Genomic DNA, 23,904 nt, shown 5'->3' with positions numbered 1-23,904 from the left:
CTGGTTAGCAGGCAGCTGATGATACAGCTTCTCTGGAGCCTGATTATACTTCCAGCCCAGGGGCAAGTAATAAAAAATGCTGCCTGGCTCTGTGAGGTCTGAATCAGGTGCTAACACTGAACATCTGCTGGGGCCTCTGCTCTCCCCTACCCTCCCTTCCATGTGCTGGGCATTGAAGAATTCTCCATTTTATAGCTTGTGGCAACAAAAGGCCAATTTAGAGAGAAAGCATTGCTGACAGCTTTATCCAAAAACCCCAGACTCTTCTTTAACTGCTCTCCATTCAGGACATTGGTGAAAGAGCACCATGACACACTGAAGAGATCCACATTGTATGGCAGCCTTTGGAAGCAGTTAGCAGCAAAGCACTCACAGCCCCACTCCAGCGAGACAGACAGATTCTAGGACACATTTATTACTTCATACAACCAGATCACGTATTGTACAAAAATTAACAGTGCCACCCAAGAGGGCCTTCACAGATGTTTAGAAAACATGTAAACACAGCTCTAAAACATGTTTTTTTTGTAATCTAGGTACAACTACTGAAGCACCACCTATTGTGTGTTCATATCCCCACGTGTGTGGACGACCTCCATACACCAACAGGCGCAGATTGAACAGTGTCACAGCAGGCTGTGACATGCTCGTACATTGCTCTCCAAGGAATCCAATATGCTTACAAAAGGCTTTCCACCAGTGGGACATGAACTGGTCTTACTTTGAGCCATAAACTCATCCTTTGGGCCTTGAGCTGCTGCCACTGTTGGCTGCCCTTCCTTCCTGGGTTGCTCCTTGCTGCATCCAATGCTGGCTCCCCTGGAGTTAATAACCCAGTCTCCAAGCACACCAGGTGGGTGTGCCAGCATGACTTGGTAAAGATGAAAGGGTCAGCAAGCAAGGACAGCTCCCTTTCCTGAAATGTCTCAGCAGGGAAGGGATGGTCTCGGTCTTCTGGGGTGCCCGATCTAGTAGGCCACAAGTCATAGCAGTAACGCTGGGCACAACCATCAGAAACATCTACTGCCTGAAAACTTCCACTTTTCTGTTCTGCAGCTGTAAAGGATGAATGGACTTGTACAGTAAAAACATTTCTGCGGTAGAAACCATGACCTTTAGAGAAAAAGACTGCAGCACCTGAATAATTCCTACTAAAGGGAATGCCCAGTACAGTGAATTCTGCTTAATAGCCAAGAGGGAAGTTTAATGCCTTAAGGTAGAAGGTTCATCAAAGAGCTAAGGACTGACATTTTCACCAAGTGCTGTGCTTTCATCAGCAGGAAGGTCACTGCTGCTTGCAATGTGAAACTGAGCAAACTGGTACATAGACCCTACTAAGCAGCAGCTGCTGAATCTCAGTTCCACTCTTGGGCAGCTGAGTAGGGCTGTTACTGGCATTCATGTCACCTCCCTTCTACATCTTGGTTGTGTAGATTAAGCTCCTCGGGAAGCAATGGCCTCTTTAGTGAGAGACCCCATAGTGCTAATCTGGCATTGGCCACAAAAGATTTGTGTAGCTTTACTAATTTCTACTGCAGTCAAACAAACAAACAAAGAACAACTGTAGCAGCCTACAGCTTCATATGGAAAAAATGAGTCTATAGCAATATTTTCAGAGCTTTCTCTCTAAAAAGGTCCAGTTATTCCCCAGGAAGAATTATAGAACTATTAAGGTTGGAAAAGACCTCTCAGATCATCATATCTGACCATTAAGCCAGCACTGAGATGTTCAATACTAAAACATGTCCCCGAGTGCCGTATCTACACATTTTTTAAACACTTCCAGGGATGGTGATTTTTACCACTTCCCTGAGCAAACTGAGTATGTGATATAAGGTTTTTCCTTAGTGGTTAACATGTCATGGCCCAAGAGAGCAGTGTTCTGAATTACTGACATTATTGGGAACTTCGGTGAAGTAACAAAAAGGAGCAAATAAGGATATATTCCCATTCAATAAGAGGTGCTGTGTGTTTCTTACTCCAGTTCACTACATCTGTCTGTGCCACCAGGAGCCTCAGCAGAGAGCTGAATACCTGCAAAGCTGCAGGGCAATTCACATCAACCAAGATACTTGAGGCCTAGTTCACAACATCACAAAAAACTTGAGAGCTTGCATATTTCTCTGTAAATCTGGTTGTTTGACCACCCCTCCACATTCCTACTGCAGGAAACCTCCATGTGCCAGGCTCACAGGCTGAGTCTGTGAAAAGCTCATATAGTCAGTGTGACAGGTATACTCTAGAGAGGATTTCTCATGTTAGACTTTAGAACCCTTCTCATCACTGCACTTGTATGAGGGAAGGGAAGAAACAGTTAAGAACATAAATGAGATCATACAGATTATTTTCTAAATATTACTAAACAAGTAATATTTATACATTTTTAAGAAATCTTCACCAAAAAAAAAAAAATAAAATTAAGCATGAACAGTTCTATAACATAAACAGGTACAAGTCTCATTGCCTAGTAATGCTAGGAAAAAGTTCGTATCTAATCAGAAGTGGAAGTTCACAGCCAGTTGTTTTAAGGACAGTCTTGTGTTTTAAATACAGCCTTGATATTAGTGTCTTTACTGTATTAAACTCTTAGTACTAAAATAATAATAATAGTAATAACAATTACATTTAGATAGCACAGACAAAGCACAAGATGATATATAAGCATAAAAGTGCAAGTTATAACCTAAGTCAAAGTGCCTACTGGTCAAACAGGTTCAAACTATGTTCAGAGAACAAGCATAAACCAGACTGAGAACAATCCATGCCTTTTTCTTTCGCTCTCATTTCCATCAGAAGTCATTGCAGGTAACACTGATAACAGTTTAAAGTGACATCAATTCCAAATAGAAGTACACGAGAGGAGAGTCAGGCCCATGTCTTGATGGAAAACTGATTCTCATTTCCTCTTTGTAATGCCAATTAATCCACAGGCTTTGCTCTGAATATCTGAGCACAGAGAGAAAGAATAATAACTTGGATGCCACATTCAAGGGAGGCAGAAGCAGCACTTAAGAGCAGGGGGTACAGCAAGCCCTTGTCTGTTCTTCTGGAGTCACATGCCCCAGCTGATTTATTGACTCCAGTCATAAAAAATGACTAGGAGGAAGTTAAGTAACACTGCTCTTCATTTGAAAAATAAAAAGACTACCCTCAGAAGTATGATTTTTCCCTTACCGTTTGTCTTATTTTTCTACTTCAGAGATAAAATACCTTTTACAATATCAGCTCATTATTCTGTTCATTCCCTTTAAAGGCAAATAGCTTAAAAGATCCTGTCACGAGAAAGGGGTGGGATGAGGGCAGAGGCAGACCTTTTATTAAACCTTTAAAAAGATTTCTAACTCATTTTGAAAGTGAGAACAACAAAAACCATAAAACTCCAGCAAAGGAAAGCTGTCACTGAGATTAAGCAGATCCAAACTCCGCCATCCATTTTTCGTACTTCTCCAGGTCTGCAGCAGAAACAGATTTGGAGATTTTCTTCAGAGCCAGCTCAAAGTCCCCCTTGGTAACCGGCATCTGAAGCTCTTCTTTAGAAAGTGCACGAATCTCTTCTGGAGTTAAGCCATTAATACGTCTTCTCATTGCCATTAAAGATGCATCCCTGGAAACACAGGACAATGCATGGGAGCTAATTGCTAGCAGAATGTGCTGTAAGCCTATGAATTTTGATTGTATACTCTTGCTAGAAACCACTGGCAGGAACACTTAAGAGAGCATTTATTTACCATAGAAGATGCAGTTCACATTTTTCGTAGCTTCTGTGTTCCCAGATCACTACATTAATTCAACATAAAGAATGCATTGGCACCAAAATCCATTTAAGCATATGGTAAATGTGCAGAGATAATTAAAACTATAAAACTGAAAACCTTTTACAGTGATTCATGGAGATGAAATTTTACAACTTTGGACAAGAAAAGGGCAGGGTGGGAGACAAACTCAAAGACTTTTTTTTTAAAGGTAGTCTGTATTTTATACTGCATTCGTTTTAGACTTCAACTTTCTCCCTGCAGCATAGCCCCAAAGGACAGTCAGCAAGGGTTAAGAGTGCAACCCAGCTTGGCTGCCAGCTTGTCCATAGCACCTGGATGTGTGAAGGGCAGAGCAGGAGGCATGAGAGGCAGCATCACACGGCCCTGCAGTGCTGAGGCCATCAGTGCCTGTGGCTCCTCATGCTCTGCCTGCTCTGTGACTCCTGCCCAGCTCAGATCCTGTCAGCCTGGCCCATCAGCTTGAAGAACACTGCTCATTTTCTCACACCGTGGCCCACAGGCAGTCTGGAATTACATTTTCTCTTTCCCCAGGTTTTTCCCAGCAAGGGATAACACAAGCCTTAGGGAGAGCAGGTAATTTCGCTACTACGTGGCACACACTGAGTTTTCAAATACACGGAGTGATTTCACATTTTCAGAAAGGCAGCAGGGGAAGAAGAAAAAAGATTCCCAAGCCATGTTCTTACAGGATCAGTTTCTCTTGACAGGATTCTTAAGGGACACAGACTTCCTTCAGAAAAGTTTCTTCAAATACCTAGCCTTCACCAGAAAAGACTGATTTGTGAAAAATGAAACAAATTTTGGGAACAGGATGCAAATAAGTTAAATACTGATATTATAATCTATATCTCCCTTGCACCTAGAAGATTCAGGTAGACACCAAGACTCTGCTGCACTGGAGGCTGTGCAAACATCCAACATATAGAATTCCCAAAGAAGTATTCTGTGAGAGGAATTTTTTGGGTTACAGAATTCTAGCTCTTAAACTAATAAGACTTAAAAAACCAAACCAATCTGCTTTGCACTGCATTAACAAATGCAGCCAGCTACAGTAAATGCAGCCAATTGTAACACAAGATTTGCTCAGATGCAAGAAAACCACATCTTACAGAAAGCCTTCATGGTCTTTGGACCACTCCACATGACAGTAATACGTGAATGCAGTAAATACATTTGGGCCTCAAACACAGACACTGTGAGCATGGCTTCAGCTGTAGTGGGTATTGCCTTTTATCGTATAATGCAAATGATGACTTTCCACAAAGTTCTATTTGCAAATTAAGGGCAATGAGATACCTGCAAACATTAGTGATGTCAGCACCAGAATAGCCTTCAATCTTCTCAGCAATTTCTTCAAGGCTGATATCAGGATCTAGTTCTACTTCCCGAAGATTAATCTTAAGTAGTTCTGCTCTGCCTTTTGCTAGAATGTAAAAATATTTGTTTGAAGACTGGCAAGAGTTACATTAAAAAAAGATGTAAACACAACTTAGATTTTTCAGTGAAAAGTATGATCAAAAGAGCTCAATGTAAGAAAAGAGAGAGAAAAAGTCGTAGTGAAGTGTGCAATCAAATATAGTAAAGTATTTGGTTAAATGCAGTATATTAAAACAGCATGGTTGAGAGATATTTGTCAAAGTGATCTGTCATTAAAAACGTCTGTTATGTCTCAGGTGATAAAGCATTTGGTCACATATTACCCAAGGGCACAAAGGCACAATCCCATAAATTTCTGTTTCTTCTCACATCCCTTTGGATCCACTCCCTACTCAAGGGTTTGACTGCATATTATTCATAGAGTTTCATTAGAACTACAATAAGGATTCTATTAAAAGAGCTTCAGATGGCACAAACCCCTTAACAACAGGCTGAACTTTAAGCATATGTTTAAGCACTTTACTCAGTTGGGACTCAAGAAATCAGCTGAAGCCTGATAGAAAACAGACACATTAATACAATAAACATATATTAATATATTTTCAATACAAATGTCCTGGTATCCCACTTTCCCACCCAGATGCAGCATGTGCACAGTGAGAAGCATCTGTGCAAATGAGCACTTACGCAGCCAATTAACCATTTCTCTTGCAGAGGGCATGTGCATCTGTGCATTTGGGTACATATGTTAAGCAGCCTAAGCTTGTAAGAGGGAATTCACATTTGACAGCTTAGGTTTCCATGTTATTCTGCACAACGGTGGGAAAGAAGAGGATGACTGGTTTTCTGGCTTTCACTGTGCAGGAAAAATACAACAGCTCAGCATTTTTGTTCCCCAAGTGATCAATTTTTATGACCTATAAAAAAGGACAACCACAACAGATGAAGTAGGAAAGGCTAAAAGTCTTCAAGAAATGTCCAATAAAACACATTATGTTTTATTCATTGATGTCCTTTATTCTTTTTTTTTTTTTTAACTTTTGGGGAAGGAGAAATACAAAAGAAAATAAAAGCTTGTCTAGAGCTCCTGGTTTTGTGTGCTTTGCAGAACTGTCAAGAGCACAGTTATCCATCACACACAACTGGCACTAGCTATAAAATGGGGATTTATTATTTAGAGAGCACAATGTACACACAGCATACCTGCAGTGAGTGTCCTGCATCAGGGAACATTCTTCTAATTGTTGCTGTGGGGCTAAGCAAGTCTGTGCAGCATTTTGAAAATTAAACACTACAGAATATATGCTTGCATCAAATTCCACAATATACAGGTGTATATATGCTACCATACCACTTTTTCAGTTTAAATGCCTGACTACATCAAATCACACATCACAGTTATAAAAGCATCACTCAGACTTGCCCAGAGCAGCACAACATTCTTACTTGCGGAATAGATACAACAGAAACTAAGACTGGAAAAAAAAACAGATCACATCTCCTATGCTGTCCAGGGTGTAATACACTGTGTTAAAAAACAATCTGGTTTAATTAGAAACAAGAGGAAGAGCTGATAGGATTTTAAACTAATTGGTCATAAAGACAGGCATCCTATTAGGAGCTGTTACTGCCTGTAAGCTGCAAAGACAAGCTGTAGAACTATTAAGTATCCTTAGACCTGCTAAACTCAATCACAACCACTGTCACCACGGACACGCATCTTGTTATCTTGAGTGCTCATGCAGGGAGATGAGGCTTCCCCTGTACCAAGAAGAGACGGAACTATGCAAACTTCAAGTGATAGGAATCTCAAAATTAATAGGACAGGTGAATGACAGCTAGAAAAGACAATACAAGCTGAGATGTCTTAGGGCAGGAAAGCAATCAGCCTGCTGCATTCTGAGTGACTGGAAGCACAGTAATAAAGGCAAGCAAGCAGTGATTTGCAATGAACTAAGCCTGTAAGTGAAAATTCATGGATCCACTTCTTTCCGTTTGTCTGCAAGGGCATGGAGCGCATTTGCAATATTTGTGAACATGTCCAAAGGCTGCCTTTGATGATCACTCAAGGACTGACTGTTAAACATTTAAAATAATTCCAGGCTCATTAAAACTAACTCTCTTTCAAAATATAAGAACCCATCAATGGCTTGCAATGAAACGCCACAGCTCTTTGTTTTTCAGCCCCCAAGCAAGCAGTATTTTTCTTTTTCTCACTCTCTTTAAAAATAAAGTGATCCAGACAAATGATTAACCCCTGAATTACACTGCTCATCAAAAACCATCAGGGTTTCTCACAACAGTCCTGCAAAAATCCTAAACTCATCTTGTAAAGAGAGGAAAGGAAAATGGCCTTATCAAACATACCTGTGGGCAAAGGTATATAAATCCTCTTCTCCAGTCTCCGTCGGAGAGCTTCGTCAATATCCCAGGGAAAATTTGTAGCAGATAATACCATAACCATCTTGGAAGGGTCATCATTTTCCAGCGCACCACCTACCCCTGCAAGCACAACAGTTCAGAGCCATTTTAATCCAGAGCTCTTATTGATTGAGATGCTTGCTGAGAAACACTGCACAAACAAACATAGCCTGGACAAAGCTAAGTAACAGATCTCTATAGTCCTGTATCCCTTTCCAAACTTTCCATAGCTAGGTCACAAGATGGTCACAAGACCATCATTATCAATGAAAGAGAGAGAGTTCATTATTTTGCTGAGTCAGGAGAGGGCTTTCTTTGGCAGTGCTAATAAAAGAGCCATATGTAAGTGTAGCCCTACTAGTCCCACTGACAGTGCTATCTCTGTCGAGTCTGGTCATAGAAGAAATAGGAGTCACTCAGCTTACCAAGTGAGGACTGCAAAGAGATCAAAAGCTTTCCTATCCTGAGCTTACCACAATGAACCTGCAAATTTGAGAACATTTAAAATAGTAGTTTATATACAGTAGTATATGCAGCAGTTTATGACAGCTGCAATATAAAGGTGGCTATCAAACCTCTACACCACACAATATTCCTCAGATGGTCATGCTTGTTGCGTGCACCTGCACAAAACAGGTACTACGTCTGACTTAAAAGGGTAATATTAGCTGCCATCATAGACCAGAGCAAAAGCAGATCTCACAATGGGGTTCCACAGTTGGAGACTCTAGCAAAGGGCAGAATTTTGTTTAAACTGAATACAAATTAAATACCTGTATTAAACTGCACAAATGTCCATTATCTGCTTCTCCTGGAGTCTGTGTCTATTTAATATGACCTTTCAAGTCCCCCTAAAAATAGCCATTTTAGAAAAAATAAAGTAGAACATCCTTTTCAGTTATCTGTTGTTCAACACTCCAAAAATACACTCATCTCAAGTTCTGCCTCATTTTTCTCTTATCTCTAAAGCCAGGTTTTCCAGATGGCTCAAGTTCTTACATTCCCACCTGTAAAGAAACAGCATCCCAGCCCCAAAGCCGGTTCTAAGCCTTTGTTACCGTCCATTTGCACAAGCAGCTCTGACTTGACTCTGCGACTGGCCTCGTGTTCGTCAGACGTGCCTCTGCGGCTGCAGATGGAATCTATCTCGTCAATGAAGATGGTTGTTGGTGCATAAAACCGTGCCTTTATTCAAATGAAAACATCACTATTAAGGCTGCTCAGCAAGCACAGGCCCTCATCAGACCACAACCCAGCCCTTCTAGACATACTGCATACATATCTTCCCTGACTGTCACAAGAGAGGAATTCAAGACCTTGATTTACAAACTGTCATATGCTGAGGGTTATACACTTTAAATTGTATTCCTTGGGTCAGTGTTGGTTGGCTTTCCCCAGAAAATGACATTGAAAAGGGGAAAAGAAACACTACCACAACAGGATAGTTTTGTTGACACAACACAGGCAGTTTTCATGTCCATGTTTTGGGCTGGTGAGGGTTAAGCATAAGCGGGAGTGCAGTGAGGGTCCCACAGGTATAGTCCACATGGACATGTCCTTCACACACCTCGCATGACAGACTGCACCTACAGCTTCACTGAGAAGCTTGTGACCATCATTCAGAACAAAACCAGCACTAAAGTATATATTGCTTCTAGAAAAACTGTACCAAACCCCTTCCAATTTCAATTCTTCTTCATATGGGATTGCTACCCCATAACCAAACAAATACTGAGTTTCTGTTGAGGTCACAACTCTCTATTGAGTCTGGAAAATGCTATCCTAAACATGGGTGATGAACCATTTCCTTCTTAATCCTCAATAACATACCGTATGTGGAAACCCAGAAATTATGTTTTTTTCTAATTGGTTGAGGGGGTGTCAGTTCAGTGAACTCCATGCTTCCAACATGCTACTGGAAAGGCAGGAAACCAGGAGTGCTGTCCTTTCTCACCTTACTGAGCCCCAGACCACCTCATGGAGGACATACCATTTCAAACAAGAGACGAACCAGCTTCTCAGACTCGCCTCTGTATTTAGATGTCAGTGTAGAGGAAGACACGTTGAAGAATGTTGTCCCACATTCTGTAGCAACAGCTTTTGCTAGCATTGTTTTGCCAGTGCCAGGAGGACCAACCATCAGCACACCCTGAAAGGTGAGAACAAAGGTAATGAACAACAAAATAAGAAAACTTTGCCATTGGTTCTCTGCACAACATCTCGATATGAGTCAAGATCTGGATTTAAATTAATAACATAATTCTCATCAGTGGAAAACAGAAGACAAGTATCCTTCTTTTGAGGACAGTGTGGAAGTATTCTGCCATTTCTTCTTACCGCTCCACTAGAGTCAGAACCACAGAAGCCAGTAACCTGCTTGCACCTAACATCTAGGAAATGGACAAGAGATTTATAGCCTTGCTCAGAATCAAACAGAGTTTAGACTTGAATTTAGGCCTTTCCCAGCTCACAAGGGGCTGCACAGGCAGATGAAGACAGTAAATTCTTTTTTTGGAACAAAGGCCCCTTCAGAAGAAAGCTTCACAGAAACCAAAATACTTTCACAGTAAGTTGTGTTCCCTTAGTAGAGAAATTTTCTACAGAAAAACATTTTTCCAAAATATCCTGACAATATGTATGAATCTGGTTGATGTTTACATTTGCATGAGAGCATTCACTGAATACATCAGTTTGATTTTTGTTTAATCTCCCAGTCTCAATGTTCCTATGACCACACTACTGCATCACAAAAATTCCTGGATGAAACACCATCCTCATCATGCTGTTGGATGACTGGACTGCACTGCTATTCCTGTTTTACAGATAAGCAACTGTGGTTCATGTGGACTGCTGCTTAGTCCCACAAAAGCCTAATTTGAACTTCAATGATTATTCAGAAAGCTTTAAACTAGAATTAATTTTAAGTCCCTGTTTGGTATCCACATCATCAGACTATCTTCCCGTCTGTGGGCTCTAAAAGAAAGAAGCACAGGTGTCTGCAGCTCAGCACATTTACCCATCATTACACAAACAGGTTTTTGGCTTTACACACAGTGCTCTCAGAACCCATGTTAAGATCGTATCACTAAGATAGGTTAATCACTCTTGATAATACTACTAAATACAGCCATCTTTATGGGTAGTCTTTCCAACCCTTTAAGGAGCAGCTCTGGAAAAGGACAAAACACTGTTCCATGTTCTGCAGAGTACTAGTATAGGACCCTGTGATTTTAAGTAAATCGGTGAAAATGTAGTGGTCAAGCATCTTGGTTTTTTTTCCCCCTCCCAACTGCAAGATCTTATTACATGCTAACAAGAGTTTCCTAAAATTGTACTGTATCGCAGGGCTAATCAAATTAGCTAGAGTTAGAATTGCACATCATAATGTGCTTTGCAATTAATAACTTACATAAAATGCCATAGCAATAAAATAACAGTTAAATGCAAGCCATATAGCAAATTAGATTTCATCTGTTCCTCACAAAAATTTACTTCAAAAAGCACAAAGAATGACATGGAAGAGATCTATAAAAACAAATCAACCGGGAATGCAATTATTCAAAAATGTACCATTCAAAAGCAATAGTCTCTCTGTACTCCATTTTCCATTAACTCTTAATACCTTTATTGCCATTTAATACTTAGCTAATGCAAGCTCAACATACATTCATCGGTAAATTAAGTCAGAAATGTTCACACACCATCTCTACAGCTAACAGTCCAAAGTCACTCCTTAGGCTGCCCAAGGTTTCCTAAGCTCCAGAGCAGCAAGCATAAAATGTAAATGGACTACACTTTTTCCCCGTGAACACTCAGACATTCCAATCTGAGATGCTGCACAGTTATACTGATATTACAACAATATTGAAAATACAGCCCTGGAGTGACTGTGAAAAGTACTCAGCCTGTAATTTGCAGGTCAGAGATGACTTACTGTTCTGTCTGAGCTTCAAATGTGTTCATTTAATATTTTTTAAAAAGCTTCACTTCAATTCAAATCTCATTCGAAGCATGTGTTTGATAAACTGTGTTTAGTGCAGGAACTGGTGATAGAGGGAAGTAATGACATTTTTGGGATATTGGTTCAAGTCTCCATTATTCTGGAAGGTCTAATCCTGGCTTCAGGTACACATGCTGTACACTGCCAGAATTGATGCCAGTCCGTCGCTTTGCACCTCCTGCTAAGTATTACAGGAAGAGTTACCTTGCACGTGAAACTGGTGCCATTATCCATGTGCATAACACAGGTGCAAAGCAGCCACACCAGGTGCAAAGTCAGGGGAAAATCAAGCTCTCTCAGGACAGAGACAATAGAAATATCAGTTAAAAAATAAAACAAAAAAAAAAAAAAAAAGGAACTTGAGTTGGCAGCAAAACAAGATGTGCATGGCTGCAAACAGAAACACATAGGATCAAGTTGCTCTTTCTGCAAACTAGGAGGCTGCCACTTACTATTTAAAATCCTTGACAAACACAAAGACTTCTTTATTCTTCCTCTAAGGCTCTATTAATCCAAAGTATTCCAATAAGAAGCTGAAATGCACTGCAGGGAGTAAGTGTTTTGATGAAATCACTGCAGGGTTACTTCTTGTTGTTGTAACAATCACTAGCAGAGCAGTGGGAATCACAGTGAGCAACCAGGCTTTCTTGGCAGAAAACAGTTCAGAGAAACAGAAAGAGAAAACCCATGGACACTCAGAAACCCATGGCTGCAACTACATAGCACCTGTGTTGAATCAGGGAAGACAGCTGGCTCCTTCAGACAAGGCACAGTTCTCTGAATACAGGCACAAACTGTGAGGGCTGTCTTGGGAATTGTTCTCAGGGGAGTCTGAACATCCAAAACCAGCTTCAGCTGCCTTTTTCCCTGAATTATTGTCCTGAATTCCTCGGCTCAACAAATGCCTGCTGCTACACTGATTACTGCGAGAAACAGCCTTCCCTTCAATACTTCTCATCCTTATAGCACAGTCAGAGGTCAACAGTAGGGAAAATACATGCTGTTCTGTGTGAAAAATAAATTCATGAGAGTTACAGCTTCACAAGTCACCAGGGAAAAGGCTAACAATGAAGACTCTTCATAGCCTTGTCAGAAATCAATTTGCATTTCAGACTGAAGAGAGGAAATAATCTTAGAATCTTTTCTATGTCTACAACCACCTGGTTTTCAGAGTTGACACTGCTCAGTAGGAAAAGGTAGTCTCATGCAAAGAGATAGAGATTGTAACTCTTTAAAGGACCAAGCTGTTGCTTCTTCATCCACTGCCACAACACTTGGAGACAAGGCCAGCGGCATTTTTCACATTTCTTGCAGTCTGCTGAAATACCTGCCTTAAAGACAGATGGCCACTACATCCTCTATGCATGCTAAGAGGTGAAAAAAAAGCAGAGCAGATCTTTACTCCATTAGAAGATTTTGAATGCTAGACAGATGGGGCCCCCATAGTCTATAACAAGAGTATGGATCAACTTCCTCTAAGCCAAGAAGAGAAGAAAGAGATTCAGCTGTTCAAAATACACTAAAATCTCAGCCTGCACATGTAACCCACAACACCTAGGTTCTGTCTAAGATGACAGCTCAGTTAACCCTAAGGTTAACCACAAGATCACTGGCACTAACCACAAGCACTTCAACTCCAAAGGTCTGATAGCCTGGTGCTAGGTTTGCACTGACTGCGTGTTTGGGCTCTGTTCCTGCAACTCACTAAAACCTCTGTGAATTCCTCAAGCAGCAATCTCCCAGCTCCTGCTGGGTCTGACCTAAGTTTAAGCTAGGGAAGCACAAGGACCAATCAGGAAAAGACAGTACAAGTGGTAGTAGAGCAAGATCCAATACATGCTGCTGAGCCAGCATACTAAACAGGAAACTACTCACATACACAGCATTCCCCTACACATGCCACTGCCTTCCACACTCAGAATAACAGACAATTTGCAACTGTCTCTTTTCCCCAGTAATGCTTCTCAGTAACTTAAAGGACTTTGTGTTGTGACTAGTTATTCCCCAAACAAGTGTCAGTCCAACACACATCAGAAGAAAGATAATTTTGTTTGGTGTTTACAGAAATGCTTGCCAAACTCCACACTCATCTTCCTTCCTAGCTCTAAGCAAGACCCAGATTGGGCTCACTTCTGGTCAATCAACCTAGTTCAATCCTGTATCCTTCCTGCTGTCTTGCTTGCAACTCCTTCTTCTACTCTGAATTTCTCTGCAACTAGGCCCAGCTGCAAATGTAACTGCAAAGCTAAGTCACCAGACTGGCCCCCTATTTCCTTGCTCCCTTGTACAATGCAGGCTGCAGTTTGAAGTCTGAGTGAGAGATAGTTGAAACATTTGGAAAAAAACAGTCCAAGGACTGCTTTCTTCTGGGAAGTGATGACAACTGGACACCATAAGCCTGTGTAGAGCTGTCTATTAAGTATTTCTGCTTCGGTCGATATAATCACTGTATTCACATCTACAGGCTGGCCTATAGAAAGTATTACAATAGCAACAAGCTATAAGTGAGTAAATAAACAGAAAATACTGTTTACTCCAAGGGCCAGATACACTTCCATCTGTTTCTTTCAGTGCCTTTTACATGAATCATTATGACAGGATTTAATAAACAAATTAATGATCTTTCCCATTTACCTTTTTAGCCTTTCCTACAGGCATCCACACGTTACAGCAGGAGACACACACAGATACAGCTTGCCATTTACTAAAACACCATATAAATTCTCACCTTCCAAGGTCTTCTGATCCCTTTAAAAAAATCAGGCATCCACATTGGAAGAACAACAGCTTCTCTTAATAATTTCTTGGCTTCTTCCAAATCCGCTATGTCATCCCTGTGCAAGATGAAGAAGCTTGTATAAGATTCTCATACAACTGTATTTCTTCTATTTTTATACAAGAGAAATTGAAAAGCTTTTCACTTAGTACCATTTCTTTCAGCATGCAAGCATATGCCTCATGAGAGCATTCCTATCATACTGTGACCTAAAATTGAATCCACTTTTGGAAGACAGAGAAAAAATTATTTTCAACTCAAGTTACCCAGAGCTGCTTAATTAAAAATTGTTTTGGACAATGTGAACACCAAAGCGGTATCTTTAAAGATCTCTGGAGCATATGTTCATTTCAGCAGTACCTGTAATGTACTGCACATATCAATTAGCAATAAAAGCTTAACTTTAATCAAATTAATAAACTGTTAAAGCAAAAGATCTCATTTTTGCCTATCTGTAGAAGATTATGTTGTCTCCCTATTTTAGGAGTTTAAAGATGGGTAATTTCTCTCTTTTTCCATGCTAGCAAAAACACTTGATTTGAGAAAATTCTCATACCAATGAATGCTTGGATTCCTTGATACAATGTCCCTTTCAAGAGCTTCGATCAGGTCTTTGTCGTAACCTGCTCCATCAAATTTTGGAATTTCCCCATCACCAAATTCCTGGGGTATTTTCTTTCCCTAGAAGTGAAAACCATACAGGCTCATAAGAATTACACAACTGACACGCTTCCTGACCAAGCAAAGGCATGAATGCAGGAACAGCCTCACAAAGGTGGCTGTATCACAACTTAATGCTACATTAAGTCCTAGCTGAAGACCAGAGCATCCAAAGCATATTTTGAAGATGCTACACTTGCACTCTACCTGTCAGGAATAAACATCTGACACTATCACCACCAAAAAGGAACAGGGAAACTGTCACACACAGTCTTTGATAGAGTAAAATCAAGATTCTCTCCCCTCTTTTCATTAAAGCCTTCCTGCTCAGCAATACCTACTTTCCTCAACTACAAACTATGTCTGCCTCTCATTCACTGGCCAGCTTCATAAACAATTAAAATACTTTTAAAAGGTCATATTTATTTAAGGACTCCACCAAAAACCCTAAAGAAGCTTCAAAGATACCCAGGCTTCATAGACTACAGTAACTTCAGCAGCACACCAGTGCTGCATCAGTGACCAGGCTACACCCTGCCTCTGCCCCTAATGGCCCAGAGTCCCTGGTTAATACTGCCACAATGCCGTTCAGCTTATGGGGGTGAAGTTACATTTTCCCTTTGAAGCATCAGGGCTCCTTCTCTCTCAATTCTGAAGGAAATCGCTTCCCCTCCCAGCATTCAGGGTGCCTGAAAAGCAGCTGCGCTGGTTTAACGGAGGAGGCTGAGTAGGGAGCTACTTTAGGACTCTTAGCTCAGCTTCTAAACACTATCGGGAGCAAGTCAAGGAATCCCAGCTGGCTGGACAAAAGCATCCTAGACGAAGGCGGGTTGAGAGGCAGCTGGAGACACAAATAACCTCGCAGTGGAAAAACAAAAAGGTAGCGATTACACCCCTCCCAGTTGCCGTTTGCCCACGATGACTTGTGAGGGAGTAGTTTGTCTTCCCACTACTTTTATTTCTTGCTTCCAAGCGAACTCTTGTGTTGTTTATTACCCCTAACTCAGCTTTTTGCAAAGGAAACGAAGCTCCGAGTTGTGTTTAAGCAAAAAGCTGGCGTAAAAAATGTAGTGGTCTGGTGTAAAAAGGAAACGGCGAAAGACACCCTGTGGAGTTTTCAAGATTCCAGGAGCGATAAAATGGAATCCAAATGTAACCATTGAAATAAAAAAAATAAAATAAAAAAAAAAAAAGAGAGAAAAAAAGGAAAGAAAACAGGACAATGAAATGAAAGGTGTTTGCTGTCTGTTACATACTCCTCTTGCTCTGCAATGGACTGGCTTTCCTAGTAGAAAAAATTTGCTGCACATCACAGAACAACTGATTCATCTTGCTGCGGTTGGGTTTTGTTTTTTGTCCTGAGTGAAACCGCATTATGGCAGGACTTGAAGGGCAGGAGCAGGAGCAGGAGCAGGAGCAGGAGCAGGAGGGCGGCTGGCTGCAGCACGCTGGGGCACGGGCAGCCCCCGGAGCCCCGAGCCCGGCGGGCAGACCGCGCAGCGCGGCGCAGCTCAGCGCAGCGGGCCGGAACACAAATCCAAGGGAAAAGGAAGGGCCGGGGCCGGAGGGTGCCGGCAGCCCCGGCGCGGCCGCGGGGCGGCAGCACGGCCCCGATCCCGGCCCCGATCCCGGCCCCGATCCCGGCCCCGATCCCGGCCCCGATCCCGGCCCCGATCCCGGCCCCGATCCCGGCCCCGATCCCGATCCTGCGGGACGTGCTGTGCCAGGGACCGCTGCTTCTCCTGCCCCTGCGGCACGTCTCGCCAGCAGAGCGATGGAGAAGGGCGGCCAGCGGGCAGACGTGCTGTCAGCATCATATCGGCTGTCATTGTAGCGTTGTAGTGACACTGAATTATTCTTTTTTTTCTTTTTTTTCTTTTTTTCCCAGTTCCGGAATTAAACCAAGATTTAAAGTAGTTGTAGTTTTCACAAGTAATAACATTATTAATGCTGGTCCCAAATTGATCCAACCTGCAATTCTCCATCAGCAGATAAGTGAGCATACACCAGAAATAATGATTTTTTAAAAATGTCACCTGAAACTAGGCAGCAGAAATAAGCATAATTTTTCCAGTAATCTCTTTGGGTATTACTTTCACAAAACAGCTTTAAATAAAATTGTTGTGATGGCATCTTTCTAAGAAGGTATGCCAACAGATCAAGGTATACTGTGCGGCAAAAGACTGCTCCCACCCTTGGCAATCCCATCTCATAATTTCAGGTAACCAATATCTGTCTTAAACATTTGGAAATCAGCTGTCCTTTCCATTAGGAAGAGCTATTAGACCTGCACTAACACACTGGAACAACAAACTTGTTTCCAAAATTGATGTTATTTCTTCTCTTGTACTAAGTTTCTACATTAGTTTCAGCAGTTCGCTCCTTGGTGTGTCCACCACACTGATATACTTGCATCAGGCTTGTGTTCTCTCTTCATTTACCAAACCAAGTAAGTCTCCTTTTGGAACATAAGCTAAACATAATTACCCATTCACTTTGACAATACTTTTTTTCCCCCTCTCCTTCCTAATGTTAGCATATCTTTCTTGAGAATGGTTGTACACAAAATACTCCAGATGTTTTCTCACCAGATCCTCCTACAATGGCACAGGTATCTCTCCTCTCTGCTGCTAACACCTCAAGAACCTGGGATTTTGTTTACTGGGATTCTGTTTACATTCACATCCATAGCATTATCATACTGCCTCCTTTATGGCAACCTCAGCAGATTAATCACATAGAATAACCCTGAGGGCCATAATTGCCAGAACTGGACTCCTTGCATTCCTACAGGTTCTTCCCATTGCATACAAATGCCAAATAACAACTGCCACGTGCATTCTCCATCTCTCACTGCCAAAGCCAAAGGTGGCACCTGCTTGTGCCTCACTCCAGCAGCCAGCCCTTCCCCACCAGGAAAAGGTAATGAGCCAAATGGAAGTTCAGCCTGATCCAGTTTCTGGATACATCCAAATCCATCTTGTCCTCTATTGCTGAGTTCCCAGCTTCTAGCAGAAGTTCTTTTTATAGTTTCCAAGAACACAACTTGCTGCTCTGTACTGCTGAACATTATCCCATTTCATCCAACTCTACCTGTGCAACAGCCTCATTTGCCTCTTCTGGTGACTGTGCATCTCAACTTGGTGCCACAAGCAAATTCAGTTAGTGCATGCACTTTCTTGTGCCAAATTCAATTGGCACAAAAATATTTATTTAAATACAAAACAAGAGTCAAAAATTAATTGCCAGTTGACTGCTACTTCTCCTTTCAATATTGCTTGTTTACTTTCCCCTTGCTGCCTAATCCCACTTTCCAAGTCCTCTACACTACACAGTAGATTAACAAATTGCTTTCCATGTGGTATCCAGGTAGATTAATTTCTTTCTATAAGACATTAACTAGAACTCTAAAGAAAGCCGTGGCAGAGGCAGGCAGTTCCTTTGCTTACGGAACTGTATTTCACTCTATTCCACTTTTCAGTTAGTTCCAAGTCTTTAGCTTTTCATCCACTCTAAATTTGTTGTAAAACATATAAAAACTAACGACTCCAGTTGCCTGGATCACTTTTCCTTTCCCTTTCTCAATAGAGGCATTGTCAACACAACTCACCATTCACATGGGACAGCATCAGACTAAGTAAATTTTACTGTAAAAATGTGCTCCCAGCCCTGCAATTTCACCTACCAGTTCTTTCAATGTTTTCAGATGGAGATTATGCAGCCTTCCAGTCCCAATGAACAGTGATCTGTGCTTTCACCTAAATGCAACTATCTCATCACAATTGGTGATGCATAGGAGGATAATCAATCAAAAATAATTTAATTTTTTAAGTCATATTTTCATTGATATTAATATGCTCTTCACTGATATGGCTGTGTAAACTTTGGCTATTTCATATCTTTCTTAATATTTACTGTCCTTATCCACTGACCGTCTAATATAATCTAAAGAGTACTCCTAAAAAAGTGTTCCAGTGCTTAGATATGGTATTTTGCAATTTCTAAAAGACATACTGATAGCATTCATGCTGCCTCTTTAAACTGAACTATTAAACAGAAGCTAAAACTCTTGGTAATGATCCAGAAGAAGGTACCCTGAGAACAAGCCTAATGATTTCCAGTGGAACTAAGAAGTAAAAAAACTTGAAAGCAGTATTTTAGGGAAAAAAAAAAAAGAAGGACACATGAGGATTTAGTGAATGGACATAATCTGGTGGGTTTAGTTCAAAATTAATTTATATACCACTAAAAAAGGTAATTCTAGTGGCATAGTCGAGTTAAATTACTTATCCCAAGATGATTACTGTCAGGATGACAAGATGCTATGGTCTAGAGTGGAGAGACAGTGAAAGAAGGCATTTGTTTCAAGTGACACAGAGCATTTCTAAAATCTACATACTATACTTACATTCACCTTGAAAAAATATATCATTACATTGTGGTATTACAGCCAGGACAGCATGCAACCTATTACACTGCAATCAACATCTTAGGAAATGGATAGTTTATTGCATGTTCTAAGTAGTCCTATCCTAGCACCCAAACCCAAAAACTACAGAGCTGAAACATTTAGTAGGAGAAAAGATACCTGGTTACTTAATTTAAAGCTTCAGGTCTGCCCTATTATTTTTAACTGAACATGATGAGTTACCAAATCTCTTTGATTCAACATAACAGGCTACAGGGGAAAGCTGCTTGATGGTTCAAACTCAGAAACTGACAAACACTTGTAAACTAAGAAAGAGCAAAACTGAAAGGTAAATCTATTTTCATGCCTGTGTGCAAAATATTGGAAGTTGCATTAACTTCTTCCACTTCCCACACATGGCTATTTCTTTTTTCATTCAAAATCTTTCTCAAAGGCCAATCATGGATCCCTTACAAGAACCATTATACAGCACATGAAGATTTGTAACCTGGGGTGTTTTTCAGTCACATACCCCAGACAAAGGAACTAGAATAACCACCAAGGAGCTAGACAAAGGGGAATACAAGTGCACATGTATTGGAATTTTTTGAGGAGTAGACATATTTTCCTTCTGCCACCTAGTGACCAATTTATTCAGATAAGAGCAGTGTTTAAAATGTACCGTATTAAATGAAACACCTTCATGACTTTTCCTGCACCTCACAGCAGTAGTATTGCTAATCACATTATTCCCAGAGACAAGCATTATACAAGTCATGTTGTTGTAGGCTCCTTATAGTAAAGCCCTATAATGCTCATCACCGGAAAGCTTGGAGAGCAGAGTTCACCCTCATTAGAGATAAGACTTTGAAGGCTGCCTTACACAAGCACATCTGGTGAACCTGTCACACACCATGACTCCAATTCCCCATATTGCTGGCAAAACTTTCAATAATTTCACAGATCTTCATGAGATTTTTATAGCTTGCAGGAGGCACACTTGTTATTTTAAATCTTACTGATCCAGGGTAGAGAGATTTCTAAAATGCTTGATCTGTACAGTCACTCAGTGGCACTGCTGAAAATGTGCCTGGCCCTACCTTCTGATGGTAATAAGGGCTAGGACTACTTAATACTTTTCCTGTGTATCAGAAAGCAATTTATGATCAAAAAAGTGTATCATCAATGCATTTATGTAACTGTTCTGAACTCCAAGGCATAAATTATACTATGGTATGGCAGAGGCAACGGTGCTGGGGAACTCCATTCATAATGCTTCAAGTCCAGGGAAGGGTACTGGTCTCACTTTTGTACTTTTTACATTAAGATCTCTACAGAAGCCCTGTATTGGATTCCTTTAAGGAAAAAAAAACAAACCCACCAAACATGTGGGAAAAGGAGCAGAAGGAACTTCATGCCTGAATGACACTTAAGAGATTACAGACAAGCCCATGGTTTTCACTCAAAGAATAAGAAACCCTCAGCAACAGGACACTATTCTTCTCTCTCTGTCTTACAACAAGACAGAGCAAACACAACAGAACTTCTCTTAATTTGATGTAATTATTAATAAATATCACCATGATACATGCTTTGCTCATGGGGGAAAAAGAAAGCAATAAGTTTTCCCACATGGGATTGTTGTGATTTTTTATTATCTGCATTGAATGACTAAGAGTACTTCCCTTTGCCACGGGCAGCATGAGAACACCTCCCTGCCAAGTTCTTTTCCACTTCTTACCTTGTCATCTCTTCCTCTAGCTCTGGGTTCCCTTTCACGGCTGCCTGAAGATTTCTCCCCCTTGGACAGAACATGTGCTCTGCCCGTGGGCCCGCGGGGCTGAAGTCCTGGGGAGTCTTTCTTCAAAGGTTTTCCATCTCGGTTGGGGCGTTTTATCTGAGGTGGAGCCCTAACAACAGCAACCACAACAAAAACATGCTAAAAACAGTGAAAAAAGAGCAACATTAAGAAGGAAGAATTCTAATTTACCTTAGTACTTTATTACTAAAGCTGACAAGACCCTAAGCCTTATTTCTCTATATCTGCAAGTCCAAAACCATGTTTCTGGTTCTGTCTGATAACCCAAGTAAGAAGAAAAAACACAAAAGAAAAAATTAACAACATTATCATATCAGTACTTCTAATCAGTCTTACAACAAACTAACACCCATGTAACAAAACAGGAAACAATTTTGTAAAAGTCTTCAAATTGGATATTCCTCTGACTCCAAACCAGGAGATTATATTAGGCTACATTCACATGCACATTGACATTCCTGGTAAAATAAAAATTTTAAAAATAGAGAAATAAAAAAAAAAGGTGGCTAAAAGCTTTGACAGGCCCCAAAACAAAAGAGGGAGGATTTTAAACAATCCGCCTACCTCTGACTTCATTCGCCTGTGTGAAAATGTCAAAACATAAAAATTGCCTTGAAAGCAAAAGCAAACAGAGCCAAACTGCAACCACCTATACTTGTGTACATCACCCACAAAATCAAAGCATACTCAGCAGTAGAATGAGGAGAAATAATTTGCTTTTAAGACAAAGTCGTCATTTTTCTCTAGGGATTGAATTTGAAATACAGAACTAAAATAAACAGCCAGGAATATCACCCAGATTTAATAAGTGTCCACTACTGAATTTTGTACTGATTCTTGTTTTGAGTAACTCAGAATTTAAACCCCAAAAACATTTTTCTGGAATATGCTTTAAATTGAGTACATTCTTAAACACAGTGCTGGATAAAATGGCAATATTTTGCTTTTCATGCATTTTCTTCAAACTTAACTGCATAGAACGGTGTCTGCGTTTCCGTAATTATTTGCACAAGATTTAAATTTCAGCTTAAAATAAGCAGATGAACTACTGGGGCTTTACCAATAAGGAAAATACAAGAATAAATACATCTTGAACTTTACATAACATTACCATAGAAAATCTGAGTTATTTCTACCACTCACAACAGTCACCAGCATTAATATAATTTTACACTTATATTCTTAGGGGTTGCTTGTTGTTGTGTTGTTTTTTTTGAAAAGCAAAGATCTTTTTGATAATCATAAAGCACAGAAAGTTATAAATAAACTTGGCATTTCTTTCCATTAACCAAAACCTCTCATTTTACTTTGCTCCTTTTGCTTATGTGAGTATACACACGTTAAAATTCTCTGCTCTTATGTTAGAAAAATATTGGCATGGTAAATGTTATTTTTGTCTGTAAACTGAATCTATTTCCAACCAGCTCTGTTAAGTTGAAAATAGGTATTTCAGAAAATGCACAAGTATCTTAAGAAATTTATTAGCTAACTGAAGTTACCTTAAATATGGTTACAGAAGAGATACACCATGTGTAACAGAACATGTTTGGCAATTAAACTAACCAACAGTTAAACACAGATTAAAACACCAAACAGATTAAACACAGGTTGAATTATCTGTAGCTAGGGAGCAATTTCTAACCACCTTAAAGATCCTTCAGTTCCAGCTCCTTACAGACTTCAGTCATCTATTAATTCTTTCGCTCAAATAAACTGAAATAGAAAAGTTTTCTCATTGCACATGAGAACATCAACTCTGGGTCACCAAAAGCCCATTTACCTCTGCAGCAGACTCTAGTTCCAGGCACTCAGTTACTCCTACCAGAATAAAGGAGTGACTCTCTTGAGAATGTAAGAAATACATCTAGCTGTAGTTTATGTACTTTTTTCTCAATTAATTAGATTTACTCTTTATTACAAGTGACTAAATTAAATGTAATAAATTTGTAAATTAAATGTGATTTTCATGTTACAAAAGCATTCAAAAACAAATATAAAATTATAGTGACCCACCTTTATTCCACCCACTCTGCTTGAGCCTCTCCTTACCTGTGTTCTGCTGGAACAGGAGGAGGCCAAACAGCTGGATCTCTGAAAGGCTCATCTTGATAGGATACAGAGATATCTGGAGGTCTGTCCATTTTAAAACTCTCCAAAGTGTTCACAATGCTCTTGACTTGTTCATATTCTTCAACTAATTCTTGTCGGACCTTGAGAAATACGTGTATTATTTAAAAATGGTTACAATTCAAACTTTAAGAAGTACCAAACAAACTTAGAAAGTACCTCAAGAACATAAGCTAACCTCAAAGGCAGGGACTCCCAAGTCTTCCTATTCACAAACCCCAGACGTATCAGGCTGATAATAGACCTTTAACAGCAACATAAACAATTGAATCTCTGTTGAGTTCATTTTCCTGCTTGTTAATGTCCCAACCAGACATGATTGCTAACACAAGGATCACTCTTCCGTAACATGTGCTGATGCCTGGATTTATGTGTGTATGTTGACACGTGTGCACACATACTCTCATACTAGTAATGATGCTGTTGGCAAATCTATAGTAATTTGCTACTATTCTGGCATAAAAGATCTCTGATTACAGTCTCTGATGTGCTAGTTATAAAACCTACCAAATCATTAAAATATAATATTACAAACTAAAC

General features: G+C 40.3%; 1 protein-coding gene across 3 annotated transcripts in view; it reads right to left on the bottom strand.

Annotated features, from left to right (window-relative positions):
* Positions 1–399: 399 nt before the first annotated feature.
* The window catches only part of KATNAL1 (katanin catalytic subunit A1 like 1), a 39,290-nt gene continuing 15,785 nt past the window's right edge, over positions 400–23,904 (bottom strand). For all 3 annotated transcript variants that reach the window (XM_086881658.1, XM_086881659.1, XM_086881660.1), the window contains exons 3-11: positions 23,287–23,447; positions 21,160–21,328; positions 14,907–15,031; positions 14,303–14,408; positions 9,565–9,723; positions 8,633–8,759; positions 7,521–7,655; positions 5,073–5,199; positions 400–3,604 (exon numbers count right to left, since the gene is read on the bottom strand). In XM_086881658.1, coding sequence (XP_086737784.1) covers positions 3,406–3,604; positions 5,073–5,199; positions 7,521–7,655; positions 8,633–8,759; positions 9,565–9,723; positions 14,303–14,408; positions 14,907–15,031; positions 21,160–21,328; positions 23,287–23,447 — 1,308 coding nt within the window. In that variant the 3' untranslated portion in view covers positions 400–3,405. The remainder of the gene's footprint in view (positions 3,605–5,072; positions 5,200–7,520; positions 7,656–8,632; positions 8,760–9,564; positions 9,724–14,302; positions 14,409–14,906; positions 15,032–21,159; positions 21,329–23,286; positions 23,448–23,904) is intronic.

Source organism: Cyanistes caeruleus, chromosome 3, assembly GCF_971803275.1.
Source record: "Cyanistes caeruleus chromosome 3, bCyaCae1.hap1.1, whole genome shotgun sequence".
In the NCBI taxonomy this organism is placed as follows: Eukaryota; Metazoa; Chordata; class Aves; order Passeriformes; family Paridae; genus Cyanistes; species Cyanistes caeruleus.
The sequence above is the reverse complement of the archived record's forward strand: the minus strand, read 5'-3'. Positions and strand labels throughout refer to the sequence as shown.